This window comes from Plutella xylostella, chromosome 11 (genome assembly GCF_932276165.1).
Source record: "Plutella xylostella chromosome 11, ilPluXylo3.1, whole genome shotgun sequence".
NCBI lineage: Eukaryota > Metazoa > Arthropoda > Insecta > Lepidoptera > Plutellidae > Plutella > Plutella xylostella.
In genome coordinates this window covers 785457-811345 of record NC_063991.1, presented here as the reverse complement: position 1 = coordinate 811345, position 25889 = coordinate 785457, and the positions used below count along the sequence as shown (strand labels likewise).

The window sequence follows — 25889 nt, the reverse complement described above, 5'->3', positions numbered from 1 at the left end:
AATTTGGTATACATACGGTCTAGACCCTGGGAAAGAAGATAGGCTACTTTTTATCCCGGAATTCCCACGGGAAAACTTTTTAAGGCGAAGCGAAGCGCGCGGGAACTGCTAGTTTACAATAAGTGTATCTGTATGAGGGGGGTATAGTTCCTGAATAAGAGAATATAATTAAGTTTTGTTTTGAATGACATTTTAAACCTGAACTATGGTTTTTATAATAGTGTAAAACTGTAAAGGGTAGCATGCACCTAAATTAAATTAAGCTTTTCTATTATATTCTATTGCTGATTCTTTGACAGTAAAGTCAAAAAGTGACAGCAAAAGATTTCAAATTAATGTTGTTGTATACTGCCCTCAAATCGTAAAAGTACTGTGTTAATTTGCAATATTAAGTTTATATTTTTTGTTTTAAGAAGCAGGTAATTTTTTTTCCTATTAAATATTATTTTAGTCTAACTGTTATAGGTACTATAAAAGTTTACTAACTATAAAGGTAAAAATAAATTTCTACAAAACATTTATATGTACCTACCTACACAAAATAGTATAGAGGGTATGATTATGATTTCGTTTTAAAAACATGTTTCTAAGACATGGTATAATAACTTATAACTTTATAAGATTTAAATACTTAACCCATGCAATAACATTTTGTTTTTCCATCATAGCTCTTAATAAAGTAGATAGATACTATTCATTAGGTATTTTATGATATCACAAATTATAAAAAGACTGAATATTCTCAGTGCCTTATATTATGTCTAGTTTATAAAAGTGCATGTTAGTAGAGGGTAAAATATTTTTACTTAAGAATTTTATTGTTAAATTGTGGAGCTGTAGCACAAATATATTTAATTAGGTATACTTAACTATATTGTTAGTATTTCTAAGTTCTTAAAAAACTTTAAAATGCATATTAAATGCTTTCAATACCTATGTGCGTTTTTTGGTCATGCCACCATTAAAACTTACTTATTTATCTTCTAAACTACAGTGTGTGAAGTGAAAGCTATCCATATATTTTAGGTTAAATACTAAAAAAAGTACTATACATTGTAATGTGCATAATTAGTTTAGGTAAAATCTATGAGTATATAGCATACTTAATTATGTTACACATACACTTTACAATTTTACAAATTGTGAAATGATTTTGTACACAAATATATTATGTACTATATGTACCTATAGTACTTATTCGTTGTTTTCTTTGTAATTATCACACAATAATTTAAGATTGAAGATTTTTAGTAAGTTAAAGTACTTTATTTCGTAACAATCGCTGATGATTAAACAACGGAGTTACCATTATTATTAAAAAAAAAATGTTAAGTACCTAGTCTGCTAAAAAACTATTTAGTTAAACCTAAAATTAATTTAACTAGGACCCCTGTATAGTTACAGTCCAATGACGAATTACAGTCAGACAGACAGAAATTCAAATTTTCCTTTGCCGCCACGCCACTGTCTGTCTGACAGGGTGCGTTTATTACATGGAAGTAAAGTCATTTCAAATATCATGGGATTGCTGAAATATTAAGTCCTGAAAATAAATGAGGGCGCTGCTAACCTAACGTAATTTCTGATACCTAAATCAAATTACGTACTTTATTTGGACGACCAATTTATAAAGTTATTCATTTTCCTTCTTCGGAAGAGTTACTATAGCACAGGTAACGCAGTTTGAGGTCCCAGAAATTATAGTTTCTTTTTAGTAATTATAGTAGTGACGGATAATCATTTTTTTAGTATAATCGTAATTATTATACTAACTATTACATCACTAGTATCATAGAGAAAAAAAAACTTAAAACTAAAATGGCAGCAACATTTTATTTTGACTTTAATATTTTTGAAAACAGCTGATGGATTGTATGTTGCGACATTTGTTAATTTACATTACAAAACGTGATTTTACCAGACTTTATCCGTACGCTCGGTGATAAACATGTTATTATCACTCATTAGCCGTGTTTTAAATGTTGATCATAGATAGGAGGCGGTCAATGTACTGGCATGTCAGTCACGATTCATCATTGGAGGTTCCAAACAAGATTCATTCATTGTAAAGTTATGAGGCCGTCGGGTTGTGTGTGCTACAAGATAAATACAGTGTCTCAATCCCCAACTGTGAATGGAACGGACTAGCGGGAGTGGTTTGAAGGAGTAACAATTTTGATAGCTGTGGATTTTTGTGGTGTTACAAAGTTTTTCTTGTGAAATTTTAACCTGAAACATATCGGTAAGTACAAGTCTTTGTTTCAGATATTGGTTCGGTATCTAGCTGTGTCACGGCGTCGGATGACCATATCCTGCCTCAAATTACATGCATCAGTTGTTTTGTTAAATTGCTACAAGTAATTAAAATTCTTGTGTAGAACAAGCACGTTTAACCTAGGTTACATGGGACTGATAAATAAGACTAGAATTTATATCTAATTACAGTTAGATATAAGTTATAACTGAGCAAATTTTTAGGTTATTGCTGCATGAGTAAATTAAAGTTGATCAGCATAAAATATTTAATTATGCAGTTACAATACTTTATTTAACAAATCAACTAAGTTCATTTAGCACATTTATTGTGTTTGCAGCATAGAGTGTGTATGTATGGGGATAATCTATAAATTTTATAATAGACTAGCTGTTCCCGCGCGCTTCGCTTCGCCTTAAAAAGTTTTCCCGTGGGAATTCCGGGATAAAAAGTAGCCTATGTTCTTTCCCAGGGTCTAGACCGTATGTATACCAAATTTCATTCAAATCCGTTCAGTAGTTTTGGCGTGAAAGAGTAACAGACAGACAGGCAGACAGACAGACACAGTTACTTTCGCATTTATAATATAAGTTAGGATTATCCACTTACGTCCTGGTAACCCATTGGTAAACCAGACATACCTAATAGATTTTTAATTGTCTCGGATATCTCGGGATGTGAGGGGTTAATAAACACAATTCAAAATCCCACAACAATGCAAACACTTTCATGATCTAAAGATGAGTTATAGCACATAAAATAGTGGGTATATGACTGTATCAATTAAATACATATTATTCAATATTTACCTATATCATTAAAGCTATAGATCGCACCCAGTGGCATGCTTTGGGAGAGGCCTACATCCAGCAGTTGACTGCTATAGGCTGATGATGATGTATCTCATTCATCAGTGTCTTTTAGGATTAAACTTTTTGTGCTGTTCAGTTGACTATACAATGTAGAATGAACTATACAATACACATTGTCAGAAGTCCATTACATTTATTTTTAGAATCCATTTTCTTAGTTCTACCTTTTATTAAAAACATTCAAACATTGAGGTATAATTATAATTACCATTGAGTGGTTAAAATAAGGTACTAAATATGTAATTACAGGCATTATTTTGCTCATTTACATTGACTTATCTTTGAAGGCTAATATCAGCTAATAACTTAAAACAGACACAATCTAATAAAGCATTCACACCACTGACTAATGCAAACTTAGATTAAAAATATACAAACAAGATGGAACAAATAACACCCCATTTCTGACACTGAGCTCTTATTTTGAATTAGTTTGTTTATAAGTTTTGTGACTATTGATTGGTTCAATGGTTGTCATTAGGTTGAACTTAAAAGGGTTTGACAGTAAACCAAATATGGACAGTTTTTGGTTTGTTATTGTATGTGACACCATCTTGTTTTATAAACTGTAGGTTATAATGACTGATTGGCACACCTGGAATCTCAGCTGCTGACCCTGATCTGACTGGTAAACCCACAGATCTATATGACTAGATTCCCCGAGTGCTGCATGTGTCAAAATTCTGATCATATGATAAACTTTTGGTGGGTTCCGCTCATCTTGCATAATCTTTATTGACCAAAACTCATTTCGCATAACTCGTATGGTCTAAACTTTTTTGGCCGAACCATCACTTTGCCAAGACTTATGTGGCATAAGGCTCGTTTCGTCTAAAACTCTTTAGGCACAATCTTTAAACACCTAAGTTTCGTTTGCTCAAATTTATGTTCGTCTATACCTATGTATAATCTTGTTTCTCCTAATGTTTTCTTAATAAATAATATATTAAGTATGTAGTAAATGTACAAATTGTGGTATTTTTCTCCTACATCCCGAAAATCACGATATTGTATGATCAAAAAATCGAAAGTTAAAGACCAATATAATTATTACAAACCCCATGAGATCGAAACCTAAAAATAGGTGCGACGACGAGCAAAGCGAGGAGGAGCGTGTTAGGTGCACATTTTCATCAAAACCAAAGCGGAGCGTTTTCCAAACAGCAGAAACAATACAACCCAACAAACATTTTACCCTCAGTTACAGCTATTTTTATAACTTTAACCTGTATAACTGTGTTATAATTATCTCAGTTCTAACATAAAGCGATAAAGATGAGTTAACAAATGAAATTAGTGTTAACAGCAGGTTTAAGTGTTAAAATGGTATTAGTCAAAGCAATTATAATTAAGATGTTATAGGTTTAAACTGTTTCTAGAACCTAAAGCTATACAAGAGTGCTCACTGACACCTGTTAACACTTATGGTTGTTAAGTGGTTTCCTTTAATACTCATATAAACCTTTAGGTGTCATATTGAATTTAGGCTGCAGGAATTGGTTATAAAAGAGATTTTGTCAAGAGTGCAGTAAGACAAGATTCTTACAGTGTTGGAAAACTCAACAATGCAGTTTTAATATTTAAGGTTAACTTAACATACGCTTATTGCGTTATGCAAGTAGACTGTAAAAGTAACGGTGTTAAGCAAGACTGTGCGGATCGACTAAGACTGCATAATACCCTTGGCTAAGGGTGTTCTATTTCAAAAAGTGTAATAGATGGCTTAGGTGAGTCTATATGTCTTAAATGTAAGTTCGCCATTTGCATTGTCGACCTAACCTATAAATTGCTGTGATAAACAATATTTTGCTTTAAAATACTTACTTATTTATGTGAATTTTGTCATTCCAGTCATGCCAATCGATTTATAATCGATTTATGAAACTAATGGACATACAGCAAGGATAAAAAAAAATACAAAATTAAGTCGTCTATTTTATATTTACTTATGTTTCATTTGAAATCCTTAATAAATTCGGAGCGCATTAAAATTGAGGTGGGAAATATGGTATACATTACAGTAAAATTTCAATGGCATATTATTTTCAATTCACAAAACATGTTAAGTCAAGTTAATATAGGTATTATATTTACTGTTATTTAGTAATGATCAATACTGTCACTCTAATACTATCGCGTATGATTGCTGTTGACACTATTATTTTCAAAGACATACAACTTGTATGGTAAAAGTGTATTCGAAAAACGGTAACATACTCACTTAACCCTTTTTTACCAAACAAATAAGAGTCAGGGAGTCAAATAACCATTCTACAACTACAACTATACCGGTAAAAGTTCTAGCTGAGAGGGATTAAACGCTCTTCTATAGTAACTTTAGCACTTCAATGACACCGTACTACAGGCTTTCTATAACTTAAACACTTCAATGACACCGTTTTACAGACTTTCTAAAGCCTTTACTCTCAAAATCGTGGGCCTCTTTCGTGGTTATAAGTGAGTTAGAGCACTCTCCTACACTCTTATACAGCTATGTCTTAACACTTTAATTTTCGAATGGAACCATTATACAAGTTATATGAGAGTTTTTTTAACGCTACGGTGTTAGTTGGGAAGGCACCAGTTTGCGCTATGTAGGGAGACGCTCCGTCAAAGTTAAAGCCAAACGAATATTATTACTTTGTATAAACCTATGCCATAGCATTATTAGGCTATTCATGATTTGGCAATACCATTATTAGGCTAAACAATGTTATGCGAAATAACTTTTTACTAAACGAGATTTATGCTATACGATTTTCGGCGTAACGAGACATTGACCAAACGTTACTATGCAATACGAGATTAGGCAAATAAATCTTATGCCAAAAAAGGTAGAACCACTTTTGGTTCATACATTTAGTTCCGGCTAGCTGCCATTATCAGCGTCAAATATGTATAATAATTCCTATACAAATTTTGGCATACCCGGTTCTCATAGAAATTAGTGCATTTGTGGATTCTAGTGGCGAGGAGACACTATGATCAAAAACCCTCGGATCTATGGGGTCCCTCCGGGAAGTCATGAGCAACCTAGGTTGTCTACTGGCTGTCTGGCGTGAGCTTGGGTGGCTTATTAGCTATATATAGATAGATAGATAGATATATAGGTCTGTGGCAGTGACAAACCCTGGAAAAAGCTGAAACTATCACAGTGAGTGTCTGCAGAGATTGGTTAGGTTTCCCCATGTGTGTATTATATTTAGCTCACACATATTTCAGTTTTGAAACTTGGAGCTTGTCCAACTAATGATTACAAATTAAGAATTTCCTATGAGAAAAAATTGCAATTAATAATATTTTTTTTGGCTTGTGAGTGGGCTTGAAGTGTTGGTCACATCATCATCATCAGCCAATAATCATCCACTACTGGACATAGGCCTCTCCCAAGGAGCGCCACAACACTCGGTCCTCGGCCTTCCTCATCCAACCACTACCCGCCACCCGCCTAAGGTCGTCAGTCCAGCGGGCAGGAGGGCGTCCCACGCTGCGTTTGCCTGTTCGTGGTCTCCACTCGAGAACTCGTCTACCCCAACGGTTATCGGTTCTTCGGCAGATATGACCAGCCCACTGCCACTTCAGCTTGCATATTTTGACAGCTATGTCGGTAACCTTAGTCCTCTGACGGATAACCTCATTTCTGATACGATCCATCAGAGAAACCCCAAGCATAGCTCTCTCCATAGCACAGTTGGTCACAGTTTTTCTGAAATAAATGTTTTTTTAGTTATTGAATAAAAATTAAAGGTTAGAGCTACTCACATAATAATATGTATAGTGAAGTACTACATATTGTAGTATTGTTTTCTTTTTGCACACCTTATATTTAAAATTTTCTTGCACCTCCTGTGGCTTGACTGATAGAAAATGCTTGTTGCATTAAGTCCACCCTTTGTACACTTATTTTTATATTTGTGCAATAAAGGATTAAATAAATATTCAGGATCCTGAAACCCAAGATGAGCATTAAAAACCCACAGATAAATTGAGAACTTATTCATTTTTGTGAGAATTTTACATAATTATTTATGTGCCATTAGGTACCTATCATCATCCTCAGCCTGCTATACGACAATGCTCTGTCCTCCACTTTTCTCATCCAGCCACTACAGGCCACCCTTCTAAGCCGTGGGTCCATTAGGTATACCTATACAAAGATCATATTTTTCAAAGGGGACCCCTGAGTTAAAATATTTCTTATATACATCTACACATACATAGGATTCACTGTAACATCAATATCAAAGTAGATTTTTGCGAGATAAGGTATTAATTAGGTAGGTACTGTTATACTTACCAAGATACCAATTTTTTTCACCTAGATTTAGTTTGATACCAAAGCGACAGTGCCCGATAACAGTATAATTACCTATGTTAGGTACCTATATTAAAAATAGCACTAGTAGGTAGATAAGCCTCACCATTTAATTATCAATACGTTAAAATATTCGGGTTAAGTGTGGTTAAGTTAAGTAAAGAGTAAATAGGAGTTGATAAACTATTTTATGATGATAAAAAACCAGCTCTGGTGATTACTGAATAGGTAGGTAGGTAATTCATACAGAAATTGGGTTGCAAATAGTGACTTAGTGACTCAAGTCGTCATTCTTATCAAATGAAAATAATAATCTACTCTTCATATTATAGTAAAAACCATGTGCCGACCAAAATTTCAATAAAGAAATAAAAAATAGGTACAGTTCCCCAAAATTGATAATGCACATAGAAATCTTCGTCATTGTTCGGCAACGGTCGTATTCCCGAGCGTTAGAAAACTATTATGTATTTAGAGTGGTTAAGTGCATTTTCTTCATGAAATTTTAGTAGAATTATGTAATTGGTGCTAAAAGAGATAATTGATTTATCAGTAACGAAATTTGATTCGATAATTCATAATATTCCATAATATTAAAATTTACTTCGAAAATGTTACAGTAGGTACTTTTCAAGTGTCTTACTGAAGCTGATGTAAAGATGGATGAAAGAAGGTTTGAATAACACAAGGTTTATATTATAAGGAGAAATGGATTTCAAACACAGGTTTATATAAAAAAATTGAAATCTCAGTTCAAAAGTATTTACAGCACTGATTATTTCACATTAATAAAAATGTTTACATTAAAATCTCAGTTCAAAAGTATTTACAGCGCTGATCATTCACAATAATATTACAATTACAAACTTGGTCTTTTGGGTGTGGCTTTATTGGCAAAGTGAAGTCTATCAATGTGACGCATATTTTATTCTTAAATGTGCCTCATAATATGGCATCGTCAAAAATAATTAAAATTGAAATTAAATTCACATTTGAAAAAAATAACAAGAACGATGTGTAATTGCAGCTCTTTATAATTCCACAAAAGTAATATTGATCTTGACCTTGAGACCCTTGACTGATCGGTGACAGCCACCGACCGCCCAAATTGTTTTCGATTATGTGTCACATGATATTGACTACTATTTCTTTCGAACAAGGATCAAAATGCAAGTGCTTTGTTTAAGGCACTGATTCGGGTGTTTCCGGGAATACGACAGTTTGCGAAGATTTGCATGCGCATTATTAATATGGGAGAACTGTACATGAGTTTTTAAAGTCTTAAAAGTTGTTTAGAATAACAAGTTATGTCACTCTCTTTCGGATGTTTACTTTTAACCTAAGGTCACCCTGTATGTTGTACTAGCTGTTTCCGCGAGCTTCGCTTCGCCTTAAAAAGCTTTCCCGTGGGAATTCCGGGATAAAAAGTAGCCTATGTTCTTTCTCAGGGTTTCAACCATATGTGTACCAAATTTCATTTAAATCCGTTTTGTAGTTTTGGCGTGAAAGAGTAACAGACAGACAGACACAGTTACTTTCGCATTTATAATATTAGTTAGGATGAACAATTAATTTTACATAGATAAAACTCTTTGGACATAAATTCTGATTGTAAATGAGTGTGAGTGTAGTGAGTCAGTGTGTGGGTGTGTCACTGCCATCACATGTTTTTCCGGTGCGATTCTGTTTACAAGACTTTGTGCCTAATAAACAACGTGCTTGAGTAATCTCGTTTTAATTGCTTATTCTGAGAAATACAATTCTTTTTACAATTTATTTATTTATGTATTTTTTCCTGTTGAATTAGGTGATAGAATAGAATAGAATATTGCTTTATTGAACACCACATAAATCAGACATACAAAAAACATACATACTTATATGTAGACTAGAACTAATGTACAATAGGCGGCCTTATCGCTGAGAGCGATCTCTTACAGGCGATAGGTCTTATAGGTGATAGGTTTCTTTGTTATGGGCACTCAACTTTTTAAATTGATGTACTTAATCATGTGAATATATTTGCAACGATATTATTTTGTACATCTTCCTCATAATAATATTCTTTCAGTTATTGTATTGCCTATTGCTCCACCCAAAGGTTGCCAGGAAGAAAAAATTAAATGACTCAATAGGCGGCCTTATCGCTTGAAGCGATTTATAAAGAAGCAATAGTTTCAAAAGCATGTTAGAAAACACTCAATTCGGAACAGGCGAACCGTTTGTAAGACCACACAATTGGTCGAAAGCAAAGTTGAATGTTCAGTTTGTCGAGTGAAATTGAACCTTACGTGTACGGCATAAGGTCGGCTCGTGATGATACAAATTTCATAGTAATTTTCAATGATCATTATGCGTACACGCATCTTAGTTGTCGGTCATCTTTCAATTCGTTGAATGAAGAATTCAGCGGCACATGCGGTGTTTTAACCCACGGCGGAAAAAGAGGGGTGTTGTAAGTTTAACGTGTCCGTGTATCTGTCTGTGTGTGTGTCTGCCTATGGTAGCGTAGCTCCCCGTAGCGTTGCTTAGGTTATCCTAAAATTTTCACATCCACGTCTAGCCTAGCCACTTGCACTAGATTACACTGGTCCTAAGCAGAAATCCTAACTAATATTAATAATAACTGTGTCTGTCGGTCTGTATGTCTATTACTCTTTCACGCCAAAACTAATGAACGAATTTGAATGAAATTTGGTATGCATACGGTCTAGGAAACCCTGGGAAAGAACATAGGCTATTTTTTATCCCGGAATTCCCACGGAGAAACTTGTTAAGGCGAAGCGAAGCTCGCGGGAACAGCTAGTCTACAAATAAATTTATATGTCGTCTAGATGTCTAGCTAGAGCAAAGTAACCGTTAGCTGCTTTCGTGTCAAGGAAAAACCTTATCAATAATTGTGAGGCATGTAAATGTACTTATATGGTACGCCGGCGCGGTCGTCAAGGCCCAGAAATACTGTGACAAATTGTCTTGTACCTGAGCGAAATATACAGGGTCTTGCAAAATGGGTAGGTATACTTCTTCTTATAGTGCCTCTCCATCATTGAAGGTTGGCAGTCAGCTCTTTGCAGCGCTCTCTATTCCTGGCTGTTTTAAATAATTCTTCCACGGTTTTTACACCGGTCCACTCTTTGATGTTGCACAGCCACGTCAATTTTCTCCTTCCAGGCCTTCTCTTTCCTTCCACTTTGCCCATTATTATGGTATGTAGCAGCTGGTATCGTTTATTACGCAAAACGTGTCCTAAGTAGGCTACTTTGCGCTGCTTAATGGTACGCACGAGTTCCACTTGCTTATGCATTCGTTTCAAAACTTCGACATTGGTGACTTTATCGGTCCAACTGATTCGAAGCATGCGTCGGTAACACCACATCTCGAAAGCTTCAAGTTTTTTCTTGAAGTTTTCCTTTATGGTCCATGACTCGCACCCATAAAGGACGATGGGCCACACGTAGCACTTCAGAATCTTGGTACGGAGTTTTATAGAAAGTTGTCGACAACACAGAACTTTTTTCAGATTCATGAATGACGCTCGGGCAATTTCGATACGCACTCGTATTTCAGTATCACTCCCCCATGAGTCCGTCAGCCATGACCCAAGATACTTGTATTTGTCGACTCTTTCAATGATGTTCGCTCCTATGCGTAAGTCTGTCGTCGTTTTGGGCTCATTCGCGACTACCATAAACTTCGTCTTGGACACATTCATGTTCAACCCAACTCTTCTGCTGCACTCGTAAACTCTGTCTACAATCTGTTGGAGACCTTCTTGGGTGGATGCTAATAGGACAGTGTCGTCCGCGTAACGCAGGTTGTTGACCACGCGCCCGTTGACGACGACTCCTGCTTCCACGTCTTCCAGTGCTTCTCGTATGATTGTTTCGGAGTATAGATTGAAGAGCAACGGGGACAAGATGCATCCTTGACGGACACCTCGTTGAATACCAACGGCACCTGTTTCCTCTCCATCCACCAATACCGTTGCTGATTGCCTCCAGTATAGGTTGCTGATGATGCGTATGTCTTTGCTGTCTAGGCCGATAGCTACGAGTTGTTTAATAAGTACCTCGTGTTGTACACGGTCGAAAGCTTTCTCGTAGTCTATAAAGCAAAGAAACACAGTTTGCTGTATTTCCCTACACTTTTGAACTAGCACGTTGAGTGCGAATTGAGCCTCTCTCGTACCCATGCCAGCGCGGAAACCAAACTGACTTTCCTCGAGCTGATCTTCGCATTTAGTTCTGATGCGATTGTGTATAATCCTACTCCACATGTTCGCATCGTTCTTCGTACCGTAGGTATACAGGATGTTGCAAAAATGGTATTAAGAATTTCAAAATTCGCGAAAAAAATAATATTCTCCATAGTAAAAAGTCCACGTGACCAACAAAGTTTCTATGGAAAATGAAAATTTATTTTCACGAATTTTGAAATATTGATCTCATTGTTGGGCTTTGATATAACATGCTGCACATGTAGGTTTATACCCTTTTTGCAACACTTGCAAAATGGGTATACTAAGCTGACAAGTTGTGACTCAGGGGATCGTTCTGAATAAATTTTGGTGTACAAGTTTTAGAAATTCGAGTAAAATGTTTGCTTGTCCATAGTGAAATGAAAACTGCACAACACCAAAGGTTAACTGGAAGAAAATGCTAATTAGGTACACGTAAATTGTATCGTTGTGCAATAAAGAATTTAATAGATAATGAAAAGTCACGTGACAGACAAAGTTTCTATAGAGAAGCGATTTATTTTCGCCATTTTCCAAACTCGTAAGTAGAACTGATGAAGAAAAGTTGCTCAGAATGACATTCATCCCCTGTCGGCTTAGTAATACCACAGTAATACCAATGTTCAAGCGGTGGTAGCTCAGACGAGCGGTGGTAGCTCAATCGGGTAAGCGCCCGCTTCTCACGCCAGAATCTGAATCAGAATCCCGGCGCTGACATGTACCAATGAGTTCTTTTCTGAATTTAAGTACAATGTATACCATCGCTCTTACGGTGAAGGAAAACATCGTGAGGAAACCTGCATATCTATATTTAGCACATCTAGATATGTGAACCCACCAACCCGCAGTGGACCAGCGTAGTGGGAAAAATGGTCCAAGCTTAGGAAGGCAGTTTAGACCTTGGGGATATGCACAAAGGTTCCATGCCAGGTGCAGGTACTGTTACCCCCACAGAGAATAGAATAGAATACCCACGCACGTTTAAAATAATAATAATAATAACCTAACTAACGTTAAAAACCCCCCAACATTCAACACTAATCTTTTTCGTCGGGGATTCAAAATACTTACCTATTTCGGTATTAAAATCAAAATCAACAGCCAACCTTGAAAATGCGAAATATCTTAATCCTCATTCGGTACGATAATGATTTTTATCCATCTCACAATCGTATCGCTCACAAAACCGCATTAGCCGGTCGTCGAACCTGGGACCGGAATACATGTACCAATGAGTTCTTTTCTGAATTTAAGTACAATGTATACCATCGCTCTTACGGTGAAGGAAAACATCGTGAGGAAACCTGCATATCTATATTTAGCACATCTAGATATGTGAACCCACCAACCCGCAGTGGACCAGCGTAGTGGGAAAAATGGTCCAAGCTTAGGAAGGCAGTTTAGACCTTGGGGATATGCACAAAGGTTCCATGCCAGGTGCAGGTACTGTTACCCCCACAGAGAATAGAATAGAATACCCACGCACGTTTAAAATAATAATAATAATAACCTAACTAACGTTAAAAACCCCCCAACATTCAACACTAATCTTTTTCGTCGGGGATTCAAAATACTTACCTATTTCGGTATTAAAATCAAAATCAACAGCCAACCTTGAAAATGCGAAATATCTTAATCCTCATTCGGTACGATAATGATTTTTATCCATCTCACAATCGTATCGCTCACAAAACCGCATTAGCCGGTCGTCGAACCTGGGACCGGAATAACGAGCTCACTTAGCAACAGCATGGTACTTAGATTACCGATGTACGAACTAGATGGTGTGGAACCTACAAAAACAAAGCAAAAACTGTCCGCGTTTTGTTTACTGTCAAACCGTTTTAAGTTCAACCTAATGAAAACCATTGTACCAATGAATAAATTCAAGAATAAATAAATAAATATGTGGGGACATCTCACACACGGCCATCCGACACCAAGCTAGGTAGAACCTGTGTTTTGGGTGTCGGACAGCTGATACATCTACACAAATACATAGATAGATACAAACGACAACCAGACACAAGGCAAACACAAATGCTCATCACACAAATGTTTGCCCTTATAATAAAATCCAGAACGAGCTTACAAAAAGTGGATTGTGATAAATCCATTTCAGATATTAAAAAAATATCCGAGCGACTTAATTACTAAGTGAGCGACTGGAAATACAAAGAGGGCAACTTCAATATTAAGATAGATTCGATTTTTCTAAGTGAGGTTATACTTAGCGAACTACTAAAAAGTTCACTTTGAGCAAAGTTTTGTATGCTGCTTTATTAATGATTATTGGTTACTGATATTCTATTTGAGGGCTTATGTTTTTTATTTTGATACGCTTTTTAAATGAAAACTACAGATTTTTAAGTCCAAGCCCGCACTTATTTACCAGTGACGATGAGTAGTAGGGCTCCTCATACCTATCAATGTTTCTTAGTATTAATAAGAAGTTTTTTTTAGTTGACTGAAGCGTCTTATTTTATTTTTTGTTCATTTGATTGAAATAAATGCATGCATATTATTTTATTTTTACGGAGTACATTGTTTTATTTAATTACCCTTCTATTCTATTCTATTCTCTGTTGGGGTATAAGTATCTGCACCTGGCTCTCTCGAGTGGAACCGTTGTGCATATCCCCAGGGTCTAAACTGCCTTCCTAAGCTTGGACCATTTCCCACCACGCTGGTCCACCGCGGGTTGGTGGGTAAACATATCTAGATGTGCTAGATCTAGATATGCAGGTTTCCTCACGATGTTTTCCTTCACGGTACGAGCGATGGTACACATTGTACTTAAGTTAAAAGAACTCATTGGTACATGTCATCGCCGGGATTCGAACCTGCATCTCTTGCGTGAGAAGCGGGCGCTTACCCGACTGAGCTACCACCGCTCCTCACCATTATATTTCAATAATAAAATAAATAAAATAAAGTTATTTCATATTATTTTTATTTTTAAAATGTGAGCTCATTATACTCTGCTCATTAGTGTATTTTCAAAGTGGTTTTTGTATTCGAAACACTTCATTTAAGATAAAATGCCGCTCAGTATAAAAAATACATTTGCCAAATATTGAAAAAAATGCAGGACGTAACGTTGACACTCAAACAAATATTAGGTCGCTCAAATATTATGAAGCTGCTCATTTTGTATTTTAAGTAACTCAAATTAATGTTTGTAAGTTGCTGTTCTGTTGATTTCTCGTCACTCGCAGTCAGTCGCTCACTTAGTAATTCTATAACCCAAATTAATTAATTTTGACACTTAGAACTGTAATTTACAGTCACTCGTTTTATTGCTACCCTTTTTGAACCTAGGTTTGAATATGTTATCTACGCTACGAATTCGCTCATACAATTTAAAATAATGCGAATCTTTAGTGCCAATTTCTACTTAGTCGGTTAGAGCACAACCAGGTATTAGTGGTTGTCTCTTGTTTGACATATCTGTCAAGAATTTTGCATGGAGATGACGTATAATTGAATACCCAATCTTTAAATTTTTAATTCTTTTTATTCTAACCTACAGCGGTTAGATAACCGACTGTGGAGAAATTGGAACTTAAGTTATTATTATGAGTTTTTACCTTTTGAATAAAAAAACATCTAAGCTCTCTCTAATAGGTAAGTACAGAAGCTCCAATACTTATCTTTATTATTATTTTATTTATTATTCATAGAAAAACGTACCGATTCTAACCTTGAACTTGAACCGTTTTCCGCATACATACACGCTCTGTTGACTATCAAATAAATACAATTTTACCGTAAATCCGTCGGACGGCACGTTAAGCCGTGAGTCCCGGTTGCTGTTTCGGCAGCAGTCGTTGAGCCTAGTCAGAGGCCTTCGGGCGGCTTGAAAACATCTGACAGTCGGGTTGCCCACTTACCCGGCAACTCTCTCAGAACTAGCTTGTTTCTGTTGGTGTCCACCAACCTGCACTAGGCCAGCGTGGTGGACTAGGCCTAAACCCTTCCTTCATTGGAAGGAGACCCATGCCCCAGCAGTGGGGACGTGATGGGTCGTAAATTGTGATGAAATTCGAAAATACCCGCTGTAAAATGTATGAAATTTTCTCATCTTCTTAGCGCGTTCAATATAAATACAGAATTAATAATTACATACAGTACCCACTTATACATAGGTACCTGGTTATGTAGTCAATGTGAAGTAATGGGTGTTGTTTGTTGCTAAGCACCGCTAGGAATATGGATGGATGAGATCATACAAAGCTATAACTTCAAGTATGAATACTACATAATATATGTGTGTGTATATACGAATACAATATACCTACAATAGTAAACCTTTATCGTTATGTAAATCGACATTATCAGTCATGTCTCGTAGAAGCGGATGGTACCCACTACCAATTTTATCATAAACACTCGTATTCGCGTGATTTCTAACACATTATACGACAGATAGACGATATCTTATCGTGGTAATATAAAATAAATGAGACCCCCAAATATTTCGGTGTTAGTAGAAGGTAGCAACCATAGAATAACGAGCCTAGCATTGTACTTGTTATTCTATGGTAGCAACTAGCAACGTATTATAATTAGAGAATACATACCCGGTCATTTTCCAGTCCCGAAATTTTTGGGATTAGAATTTGCCAATCCCGGGATTTTCGGGATTGACAATAAAGGGTAAATTAGTATGTAAGGGTATTCTCATGGCTTTGTTGTCATTAGTTAAATATCAAATTATTTATTCTACCCTTGTGACGTCACAGATGTGATAATTTATAAACAAATATTGCCGTTTTCCTCTGTTTATGAAAAGTAGAACTTTTAAGTCACAGTTTTGCGATTTGCAAGATACAAAAAAATTATATAGTATTTTGTTTGGTCTAATAGATAAATTATTAATCATATTACACCTACTTTAACAAAGAGTCAAGTAGCCTATTGTTTATGTTTTTTTAAGAAGTATATTTTTTGTTTAACTAAGTATGGTCTGACAAAGTTAAATTATAAATACTGTGTCTCCAATAAACCTAAAAACTTCGATTAACGATGATTCGTTAGACGTGTTTTTGTTTGTGACCCAAATCCCGGGACTATCCCGGGATTGCCTTATCCAGTCCCGAAATCCCGGGATCCCAAATAAAGGCCGGGATTGTATTCCCTAATTATAATACGAACTACAGTGCCACAAACTTATCTGTTCCGGTGAGAGTTCACATAAATGTCTAATATTTCTTCATTCTATAAGATTTTAAGTTTGCTCGTATTGTTAATTCGCTCTTGCGGTGTTAATGAACCCATCTAATCTTTTACAATATACAATTCAATAGTAAGTAATGAGATATGGATCAATTTAGTTCACTCTCACCGGAACAGATAAGTTTGTCGCACTATAAGTAGATGGATTGTCAGTGCAGAAGAAATGTCTCGACAATTATTAACATCCCACATTTACCATTGAGCTGTTATTTTTAATTAGTTGGGTTGGGTTAGAAGTTTTCGTACTTACTTTATTCATTGGTCCAAAGGTTGTCATTATAAAATTAGGCATATCACTTTAAAACTCTCAAGAAAATTAACATCCAGCACCTAATCTAGAAAGAGCTATGCTTGGAGTCTCTCAAAGATCGCATCCGGAACGAAATAATCCAACAGAGAACTAAAGTCACCGACATAGCTCACCGAGTTAGTAAGCTTAAGTGGCAGTGGGCTGGTCACATCTGTCGAAGAACCGATGACCGATGGGGTAAACGTGTTCTGGAGTGGAGGCCGCGAGTAGGCAAACACCGTGGTGTGTCCCTCCGGCTAGATCCTGACGACTTGCGAAAGGTGGCTGATTATGATTGGATGCGGAAGACTAAAGATCGCATCCAGTGGCGTGCTTTGGGAGAGGCCTACGTCCAGCAGTGGACTGCTATAGGCTGATGATGATGATGATCTAATCTAGCTAAGTGTTCGTTTTAGCAATCAATTATTTTAGATGAACTCGTTAAATCCAAGGCCGGTTTCTTCAATTAGTATTATTTTATTTCTCTCTGTAATTAAGTTTCATTAGTTCCATCATCTGACTGCCCAGGGTGCGCCGGATGTATGTACAGGGTGTCCCAAAAGGTTCCTTAGCTGGACAGGGGGTGATACTTGATAGGGGTGGTCACAAAAGCAAAGGGTACCTTCCCAGCTACGTCACCCTTTAGAACACCCTGTATAAGGGTCATACGTCACTCGGACAGACTAGTTTCGTGTACGTTATGTACAGTCAGCTGCATAAGTAACTGTACACATTTGTACCTTGTCAAACTGACGAACCCTCAATATTTCAATGAATTGATAGGCGGTTTCAGATTGACAAGGTACAAAAGTGTATAGCTACTTATGCAGCTGACTGTACATAGCAAAACAACTTAATAGACTACAAGATAGTGTATGAACAGCTTATGATAAGGAACATAGGAGTCCTTCACTCGGCACAATATCATCTTTATTACTACTACATACATCTACTGTATATACATACATAGGTAATTCCAACGATTAAGCGATAATATACTAGACATAGCATCTAGGTCTTATCTTGTTGAACACACAACATTATAAGATTACCTATGTATCTATAGTTTCTTGTTTACATAGTGAATTATCTTGAAACGGCTGTAAATTTATGTAATTGTTTACTAGTAGAATAAGGGCTTTGATTGACGGCGCAAGCAAGTAAGGCCCGGGTCTCCTATTTACGCCGTAGATCGCGTCCAGCGTCACGCCGTAGGCCGCGTCATGATGCTCACTATAGAAATGTACTGATGCGGTCTCCCTCACACGCCGACGTTGGCGCGTAGATGTATGAGCATCGTGACGCGGCCTACGGCGTGGCGCTGGACGCGACCTACGGCGCGTAATAGGAGACCCGGGCCTAAGCGGCATCGTACGCAACGGACGCATCGCATTCAGTATTCTCTACATAGAAATTCACACAAGTGCGTCCACTTCATCGGCATTGCCATTCCATACATTTATGACTCCTGCCCGCTGGACTGACGATCTTAGGCGGGTAGCCGGTAGTGGTTGGATGAGGAAGGCCGAGTACCGAGTGTAGTGACGCTGCTTGGGAGAGGCCTATGCCCAGCAGTGGATGATTATTGGCTGATGATGATGATGAAATTTATGTCAATCCGTTTGGTTCGATATGTATGATAACGATAGGAGGATGCTTACCTTTAATAGCCGGCAGTTAAGTACTTTATACTATACTATGTAGGATTGAAGTAAGTTTCTTTAAGTCTGTATTTTTCTTTTTGTTGTTGTTGCTGTCTATGTGTCGAATAAATGTTTCTTTATCTTTATCTTTAAGTATTATTATTTTACATATCGTTTATAATATGCAGTTTATAAATTCATATCTCTTGTTTTCACACGTTACCCATTTTCATATTGTCTATTTCCTATTTATGTGGTTGTCTGGAAGAGATTACTTTTAGTAATAAGGCCGCCGTTTGTACTATTTATATATTTTCTATGTTTGTGAAACTGTTTCTGTTTGTGTGCAATAAAGAGTATTTTATCTTTATCTCCCAGCTGTGATTGGATTTTCTATAAAATTCCTTGAAGTCGCTTGTAAAGTCGTTAACTCGGACATTGCGACTTGCGACTAGTCGGCAAGGTTGACTTGAGGGCATTTCTACTCAATCATGATCACCTTGTCTTGTTCAGTATTTATGGGCCATTTACATGTGACATTATCAAGAATGATCAATTCTATTATATTTTCTGTGTGGGTGTAAGTACCTGCACCTGCCACTCTCGAGTGGAACCTTTGTTCATATTCTCAAGATTTTAGGTTCTGTAGGTTAGGTTTCATCACGGAGTTTCCCTTCACCCTAAGAGCGATGGTATACATGTACTTAAATCCCAAAGAAGTCATTGGTACATGACAGCGCCGGGATTCGAACCCGCATCTCTGGCATGACTAAGCTACCACTGCTCGAATGATGAACATTCGAAACTAACATACTTTTCCATTGTTACAGAAAACACAACGCCAACCAAACCGAAAAGACTGACAAACAAATATTTTCTACAACACACTATGAAGACATAGATAATACCCAAAAAAGCATTACATTCCAAGTCCGGAAACGGCATGCGCCATCTTGTTTCCGGCGGCCATCTTGTGTGATAGTTCAAAATGGCGGAGACGTCAACGGCGGGCGGCGCGGGGGAGAAGAAAGATGGTGTGGATGAGGCTGAGGAGAAGCTTCTTCAAGAGAACCATGCTCTGATCGTGCCAGCGGTTAACAGGGAGGATGGTGTGGCTGTCAAGGCGTCGAAGAAAGGTGAGTGTTTTGTCTGATTCGTCTTTTAAAATAGGCTTTAGAATATACGGAAATAAATAAATACACATTCTAGCAATGAAAAAGTTCCTCTCACCAAATGGCCCGAATTTTTAAAAATTAATAACATTTAATTTAAAAATTATACAAAATAATTACGTTTTTAGTTGGTAATATACTGATGTATTTGGTTATCCATAGAAACTATACCTAAAACTGTCGGGCCTGTAACTTCTTACTATTTTACCATTGGGAGTTAGTCCACAATTAGTAATGCTTTGGTGAGGTGACACTTTTCGTCTTAGTTTACCTCCTTTTCAACATCCTGTATATTGATGTACTATGGAAGACAACACTCATTTGCCCACCAGCGGAAAACGTATATCACCACACTAATAGCACCATGCAGTCCAATGATTTGGATCAAAGCATTTCGTCAACTTTCTTTCATGTATTGCTGGGTACTGGTAGCAAAAATGGCTTATTGCCAAATTTTGCATTCATTACTCATCTTTTCACTTTTATTTTCTTGTCTCTTGGCTGTTGTCTCGAAGACTCTTTGCCTTTTAACGTAGAAAAAAACAATTTAATTTGAGGGTAGATGTGAATTCTTCTTCTATCGTGTAAAATGCACTAAGCTAACTTTCTCCAGTGTTTTGCTACTCTTATTGCGAGATCATGTGAATTTAATTGCAGTTTTATTCTGTGTAAAGTTTATCGTACAAAAGTGTGTTTTGAAATAGTGTTTGATGGCAAAGTATAAGAAATTGCGGGGTGAGTTTCTATTAGAAATTATATTGTGATTATAACTACAGTCGCTAGTCGTCGAAATATAACAGGCCCTTTTGAACAGCTCCAAAATGTATGGAATAACAGCTGGTGTCAAAACTAAATCATAAAAAATCTAAACATTAAGTAACTTTTGGTGCTTTAAAAGTTCTTTTCAAGCCATATTATGTGTCTTTTTATGTATTTCATCAAGTAAATCAAGAGTAAATAGCTAATTTGTGTAGCTGCCCAAACGGGCATTTCGAAGACTGTAGTCCACAGTTGTTCTTTCGCGATATCGTTTCATTCATAATTTCCACCGTGTATGGAGGAAAGAGATCCTCGATCGAAAATGGCGCTGGATAGGTCATTCGTTGCGGCAGGAGGACTCTCGCCTCACAAAGCAGGCCCTAGTGTGTTTGCCCCGCAAGGAAAAAGAAGGATAGGGCGCCCAAGAATAACTTGGATAAGGACATTAGCCCAGGAGATCAAGTCGATCAACATGAGCTGGCCAGATGTTGTGGCTGCTGCCTCTGATCGTCAGAAGTGGAAAGCTGTAGTTGCGGCCCTATGCTCCACTAGGAGTTAAAGGACTTAAGAAGAAGAAGAAGATGGAGGAAAGAGTCACCTCCGTCATCGAACTAGGTACTTATTAACTTTATATACGCCTGGCGCCTGGATGCTGGGGCCTTATCGAGAAGTCAACATTAGATTTAATACATTTTGAATCCGAAAATCATTGTCAAAATTAGTTAGCTATAGGTGCACTGGGCAGTCAGCGTTTGACACTATTCTGACTGGCTAATCTTTTCACAACGGTGATAAACCCTAGGCCAGAGACCTAACCAGACGGCCGATTGGTGTAGTGGTTAGTGACCCTTACTGCTATGCCAAAGGTCCCGGGTTCGATTCCCGGCCGGGGCAGATATTTGTATTCGGGTCTTGGGAGTACCTATTTGATTATTATTGTATTTTTATATCTGTGTAGATATCAGCTGTCCGATACCCCTTTTCCATGCTCCGCCTTGGGGTCGGATGGACGTGTGCAAAATGTCTCCACATATTATCATTATTATTAAAATAATGCCCAGCAGTGGGACACTAGAGGTTAAGAAAAAAAAAAATAAAAAAAAATAATGTCTGTGCCCTAGTAGGCACTGTTTGCGTGCCCAAGTGGCTGTGTTTAGCAACAAGCCAAACCTAGATCATGTTCTATCACCTACGCTACTAAACAAACAAGCAGTGTTTACATACAATCAGTATGGATTGTTTAACCAACGATTGACATTTCAGTAGGTACTGTCGAGGAATGTTTTGTTAGTCTGTATTACTAGAACGCCTTACTTTACTATAAGTATTTAAATGTATCATCGGAGAATCGATATTTTTTTTAAATGTAGGGACATCTCGCACACGGCCATCCGACCCCAAGCTAGGCAGAGCCTGTAATAGGGGTATCGGACAGCTGATATATCTACACAAGACCCGAATACAAATATCTGTCTTTAAACAAATATCTGCCCCGGCCGGGAATCGAACCCGGGACCTTCGGCATAGCAGTCAGGGTCACTAAACACTACCATTCAGCCGTCATATCAGGGCTTAGAACCGCTTGAAACCTACCTCGCGTGAAGAGTTGCGTACGATATATTGTTTTGTAAGTAATCTTAGGAAAATTGATTTCCTTGATGGTACATTTATGTGATAAGTTGCTATAAGTTAGCAAGTTCATACTAAATAGATGTATACTCAAATGCTCAACGTCTAACTAATAGAAGTGTTATAAGTTCCACCTATGATATCTGTTTTTGCATGTGAGAGGTATCTTAACGAGTAATTTTGTCAAATTCAAAGAAAATATAGTTATTTAAAAAACATGGAAAGTTTTGCACCCTTATTCATAGAGAAGTTACAGAACGTTTTAACTTTGTCCCTCTCCGACAAAGAACAATTTCTTCTTTGACAGAGATTAGTTAAAACGTATTGTAACTTTTCTATGAATAAGGGGGTTGGATTTTTTAACTGCTATGCCGATATAGATGAAACACGATGGAATAAGGAAATTGAATACAGACTATCGAGTTATATATTACTAGCGTTGATACCTAAAATCTCATAAATCTGTCGTAGTTTGTAGGAATTAGGGCCAGCGCGCGGGTGTCATTTTCTTTTGACAAAATGTTCTGACGGGCGGGGCGTATCCTTTCATTTTGAAATCATTCATACAGACACAAAGATACGCATGTCAAACCTATTAGCACCCTTTTTTCGCACATTCGTGTAGCTGTCAGTACAAACCAATAAGAATCCCTGTTTTCTTTGACCAGTATTTTGTAACAAATGCTCGTGAAAAAGTGTGTTTTGTGTGCTGGCGTTGTTACAGACTGTAATCCTTTGAAACTAATAGCGTAAATATATCAAGTTACTATGAAGACGTTACAGAAAGTGGAAAGGAAAATAGACGGTGATGTTCTTTGTATTTTATTTGTGATAAATGAAAGATCGCTTATAAGTGGGTACAACAATTCATCTTAGTCTTAGGGCCTGTTTCACATTGTGTGGATAATGGCTACCTGTAGGATAACAGACATGCCGTCACTCTCTGTAATTATGTTTTAGACAGTGACAGCATGTGTTTTATCCAACAGGTAAAACATTATCCAGACATTATGTAACAGGCTCTTAGTCTACCTCGCCAGGGAAGGGAGTACAGTCGCTTGAAAAGAAACTTGACCTCTCTTACACCTTCGGGAACCCATTATGTTTGATGTTCATTTTCATTATCTTATGTGTATACAATCATATAACTTATTCTAACACAAAGGTACAGAAGGCGTTTTTTCAATAAAGGCAATTTCTTAAAAAAAAAAAACGTTTATTTCCTATTTTCAAACAAAACATATACATTTATGCATAATACCCCAAACTAGCTACACTCTAATTAGCTAGGTATTTTTATAAACGCTTAAAGTAGTCTTCCAGACAACTTTGATGCTAACTAAGTTCTGTTTCCTAAATCTCCATCCATTGTTGTCTCTCAGCAATAAATTGATTAAGTCGGAATGTAAAACGCATTAGTTTCAACACAGTGGCCCACTTGGCCGCATTTTTAACCTGATTCGCAGACGTAGTGGTGTGTGCGCTTAAGGAACGCTCATTCACGAAATAATTGTAATTGAGATAATTGTGATCGAAATACTATTTAGACCAAATTTTAGAGAGTGGAAAAGTAGCACATAGGTACTTATCTATCCTAACTAATATTATAAATGCGAAAGTAACTGTGTCTGTCTGTCTCTCTGTCTGTCTGTTACTCTTTCACGCCAAAACTACTGAACGGATTTGAATGAAATTTGGTATACATATGGTATAGTTGACACTGGGAAAGAACATAGGCTACTTTTTACCCCGGAATTCCCACGGGAAAACTATTTAAGGCGAAGCGAAGCTCGCGGGAACAGCTAGTAATACATATTTATTCCTTTTTCAATTAAACCTCTTAAAGGTACGCATCGACCTATCGATATCGTACGTATGATACGTATCGCACCAAACGGATTGTCCTAAATGCACGGAGAAACAGTATTGTCTAAAGGCTAAAGTGATTTTTACAAGACAACCTTAGGGTGTAAGGATGTGTATCATCAAAGAGTGGACAATTGTACTAAACAATTCTAAAGCAATAGCATTATTATGACCTTTCTCTAAGACTCTCTCTCTCTCTCTCTTTTAAGTTTAACTTTACATCGTGATCTCGTGATTTCGACTCGCACCAGTACCCACCACTTTTTCAGTAATCTTTCCTCACTATTCCAGCTCCATGCTGGCTGGCACCGAGCCAGAGTGTGCTGTATATTTCAGGAGTCACACACTGACACATATTTATGTACATAACTAGTAGTCCCCGCGAGCTTCGCTTCGCCTTAAAAAGTTTTCCCGTGGGTATTTCGGGATAAAAAGTAGCCTATGTTCTTTCTCGTGGTCTAGACCATATGTATACCAAATTTCATTCAAATCCGTTCAGTGGTTTTGGCGTGAAAGAGTAACAGACAGACAGACAGACACAGTTACTTTCGCATTTATAATATTATATAAGCTAGGATTATTTATGTATACTTACTGTTTGTAGTTTTGTTACTTAATTATTTGTGAGTTCCTGCTTGTTTCCAAGTACTTAGGAGACAAAGAGAAATTAGCTTGTAATATACTAACTGTTCCAGCTTCGCCTCGCCTTAAAAAGTTTTCCCGTGGGAATTCCGCGATAAAAAGTATACAATACAATACAATATAACTTTATTGAACAAAACACACAACATACATTAAATTACAAAAGGAGTAAGCACAATAGGCGGCAAAGTATCCTATGTGTTAAACCAGGGTGTCAGCTAACTTCGCACGAAATTTCAATACAATCGGTTCAGCCGTTTGGACGTGAATAAGTAACAAACGTACACACATACACATACTCACAAACTTTCGCCTTTATAATATTGGTAGGATATAATGTACTGTTGGTAGTTTTGTTAATTACAGTCACGGGCATTGAAAAGATTCCACTGAGAAAAACATACATTTACTCGTAAACGGAAAAAGCTAGCTTTATAACGCTTTCTTCAACATTGAAGTACATTTAATGGAGCATCAGAATATTACCAACTAAACACAAAAATGTTTTGTTCAAATTTTAAATGAAGTGTTAGAAAAAATTGGGGTTGTTTGGTGTCGGCTTTTTGTGAGTGCAACTATTTCATTGCTCGTGAGTGTACTTATAGGAGTTGATGTGGATAATAATAATATCATGAAGTCTTCATAAAAACAACAGCCACACGATCCTAATTCTTCAAACATATGACCCACTAATTAATGTGGGTCACGCGAAACCGTCATGTGCGTACGTACGGGCAGCAAAAGAGACAAGTGTCCACCCTCCTTAGGCTTTTCATATTTAAATATACTGACTGATAAAAGAAGATAGATGATTCGAAGAATCTCTAATTTATGAGAAATGTAACTATTGAATTAATTTGGTTAAGTTTATTATCTTTTAACTGTGGTGACTATTACCGTCTCATATTATCCGTCGTGAATAAAGATTGTTATCTGATAACAGATACCTGTTAATTAAGCATAGGGAGGAAAT

At 36.9% G+C, this 25889-nt stretch overlaps 1 protein-coding gene across 3 annotated transcripts in view; it reads left to right on the top strand.

Annotated features, from left to right (window-relative positions):
* Positions 1-1795: 1795 nt before the first annotated feature.
* LOC105385020 (monocarboxylate transporter 13) overlaps positions 1796-25889 on the top strand; it is a 36790-nt gene continuing 12696 nt past the window's right edge. For 2 of the 3 annotated variants that reach the window (XM_048623858.1, XM_048623857.1), the window contains exons 1-2: positions 1796-2242; positions 19679-19984. In XM_048623858.1, coding sequence (XP_048479815.1) covers positions 19837-19984 — 148 coding nt within the window. In that variant the 5' untranslated portion in view covers positions 1796-2242; positions 19679-19836. The remainder of the gene's footprint in view (positions 2243-19678; positions 19985-25889) is intronic. The other variant, XM_048623859.1, reaches the window with a different exon arrangement.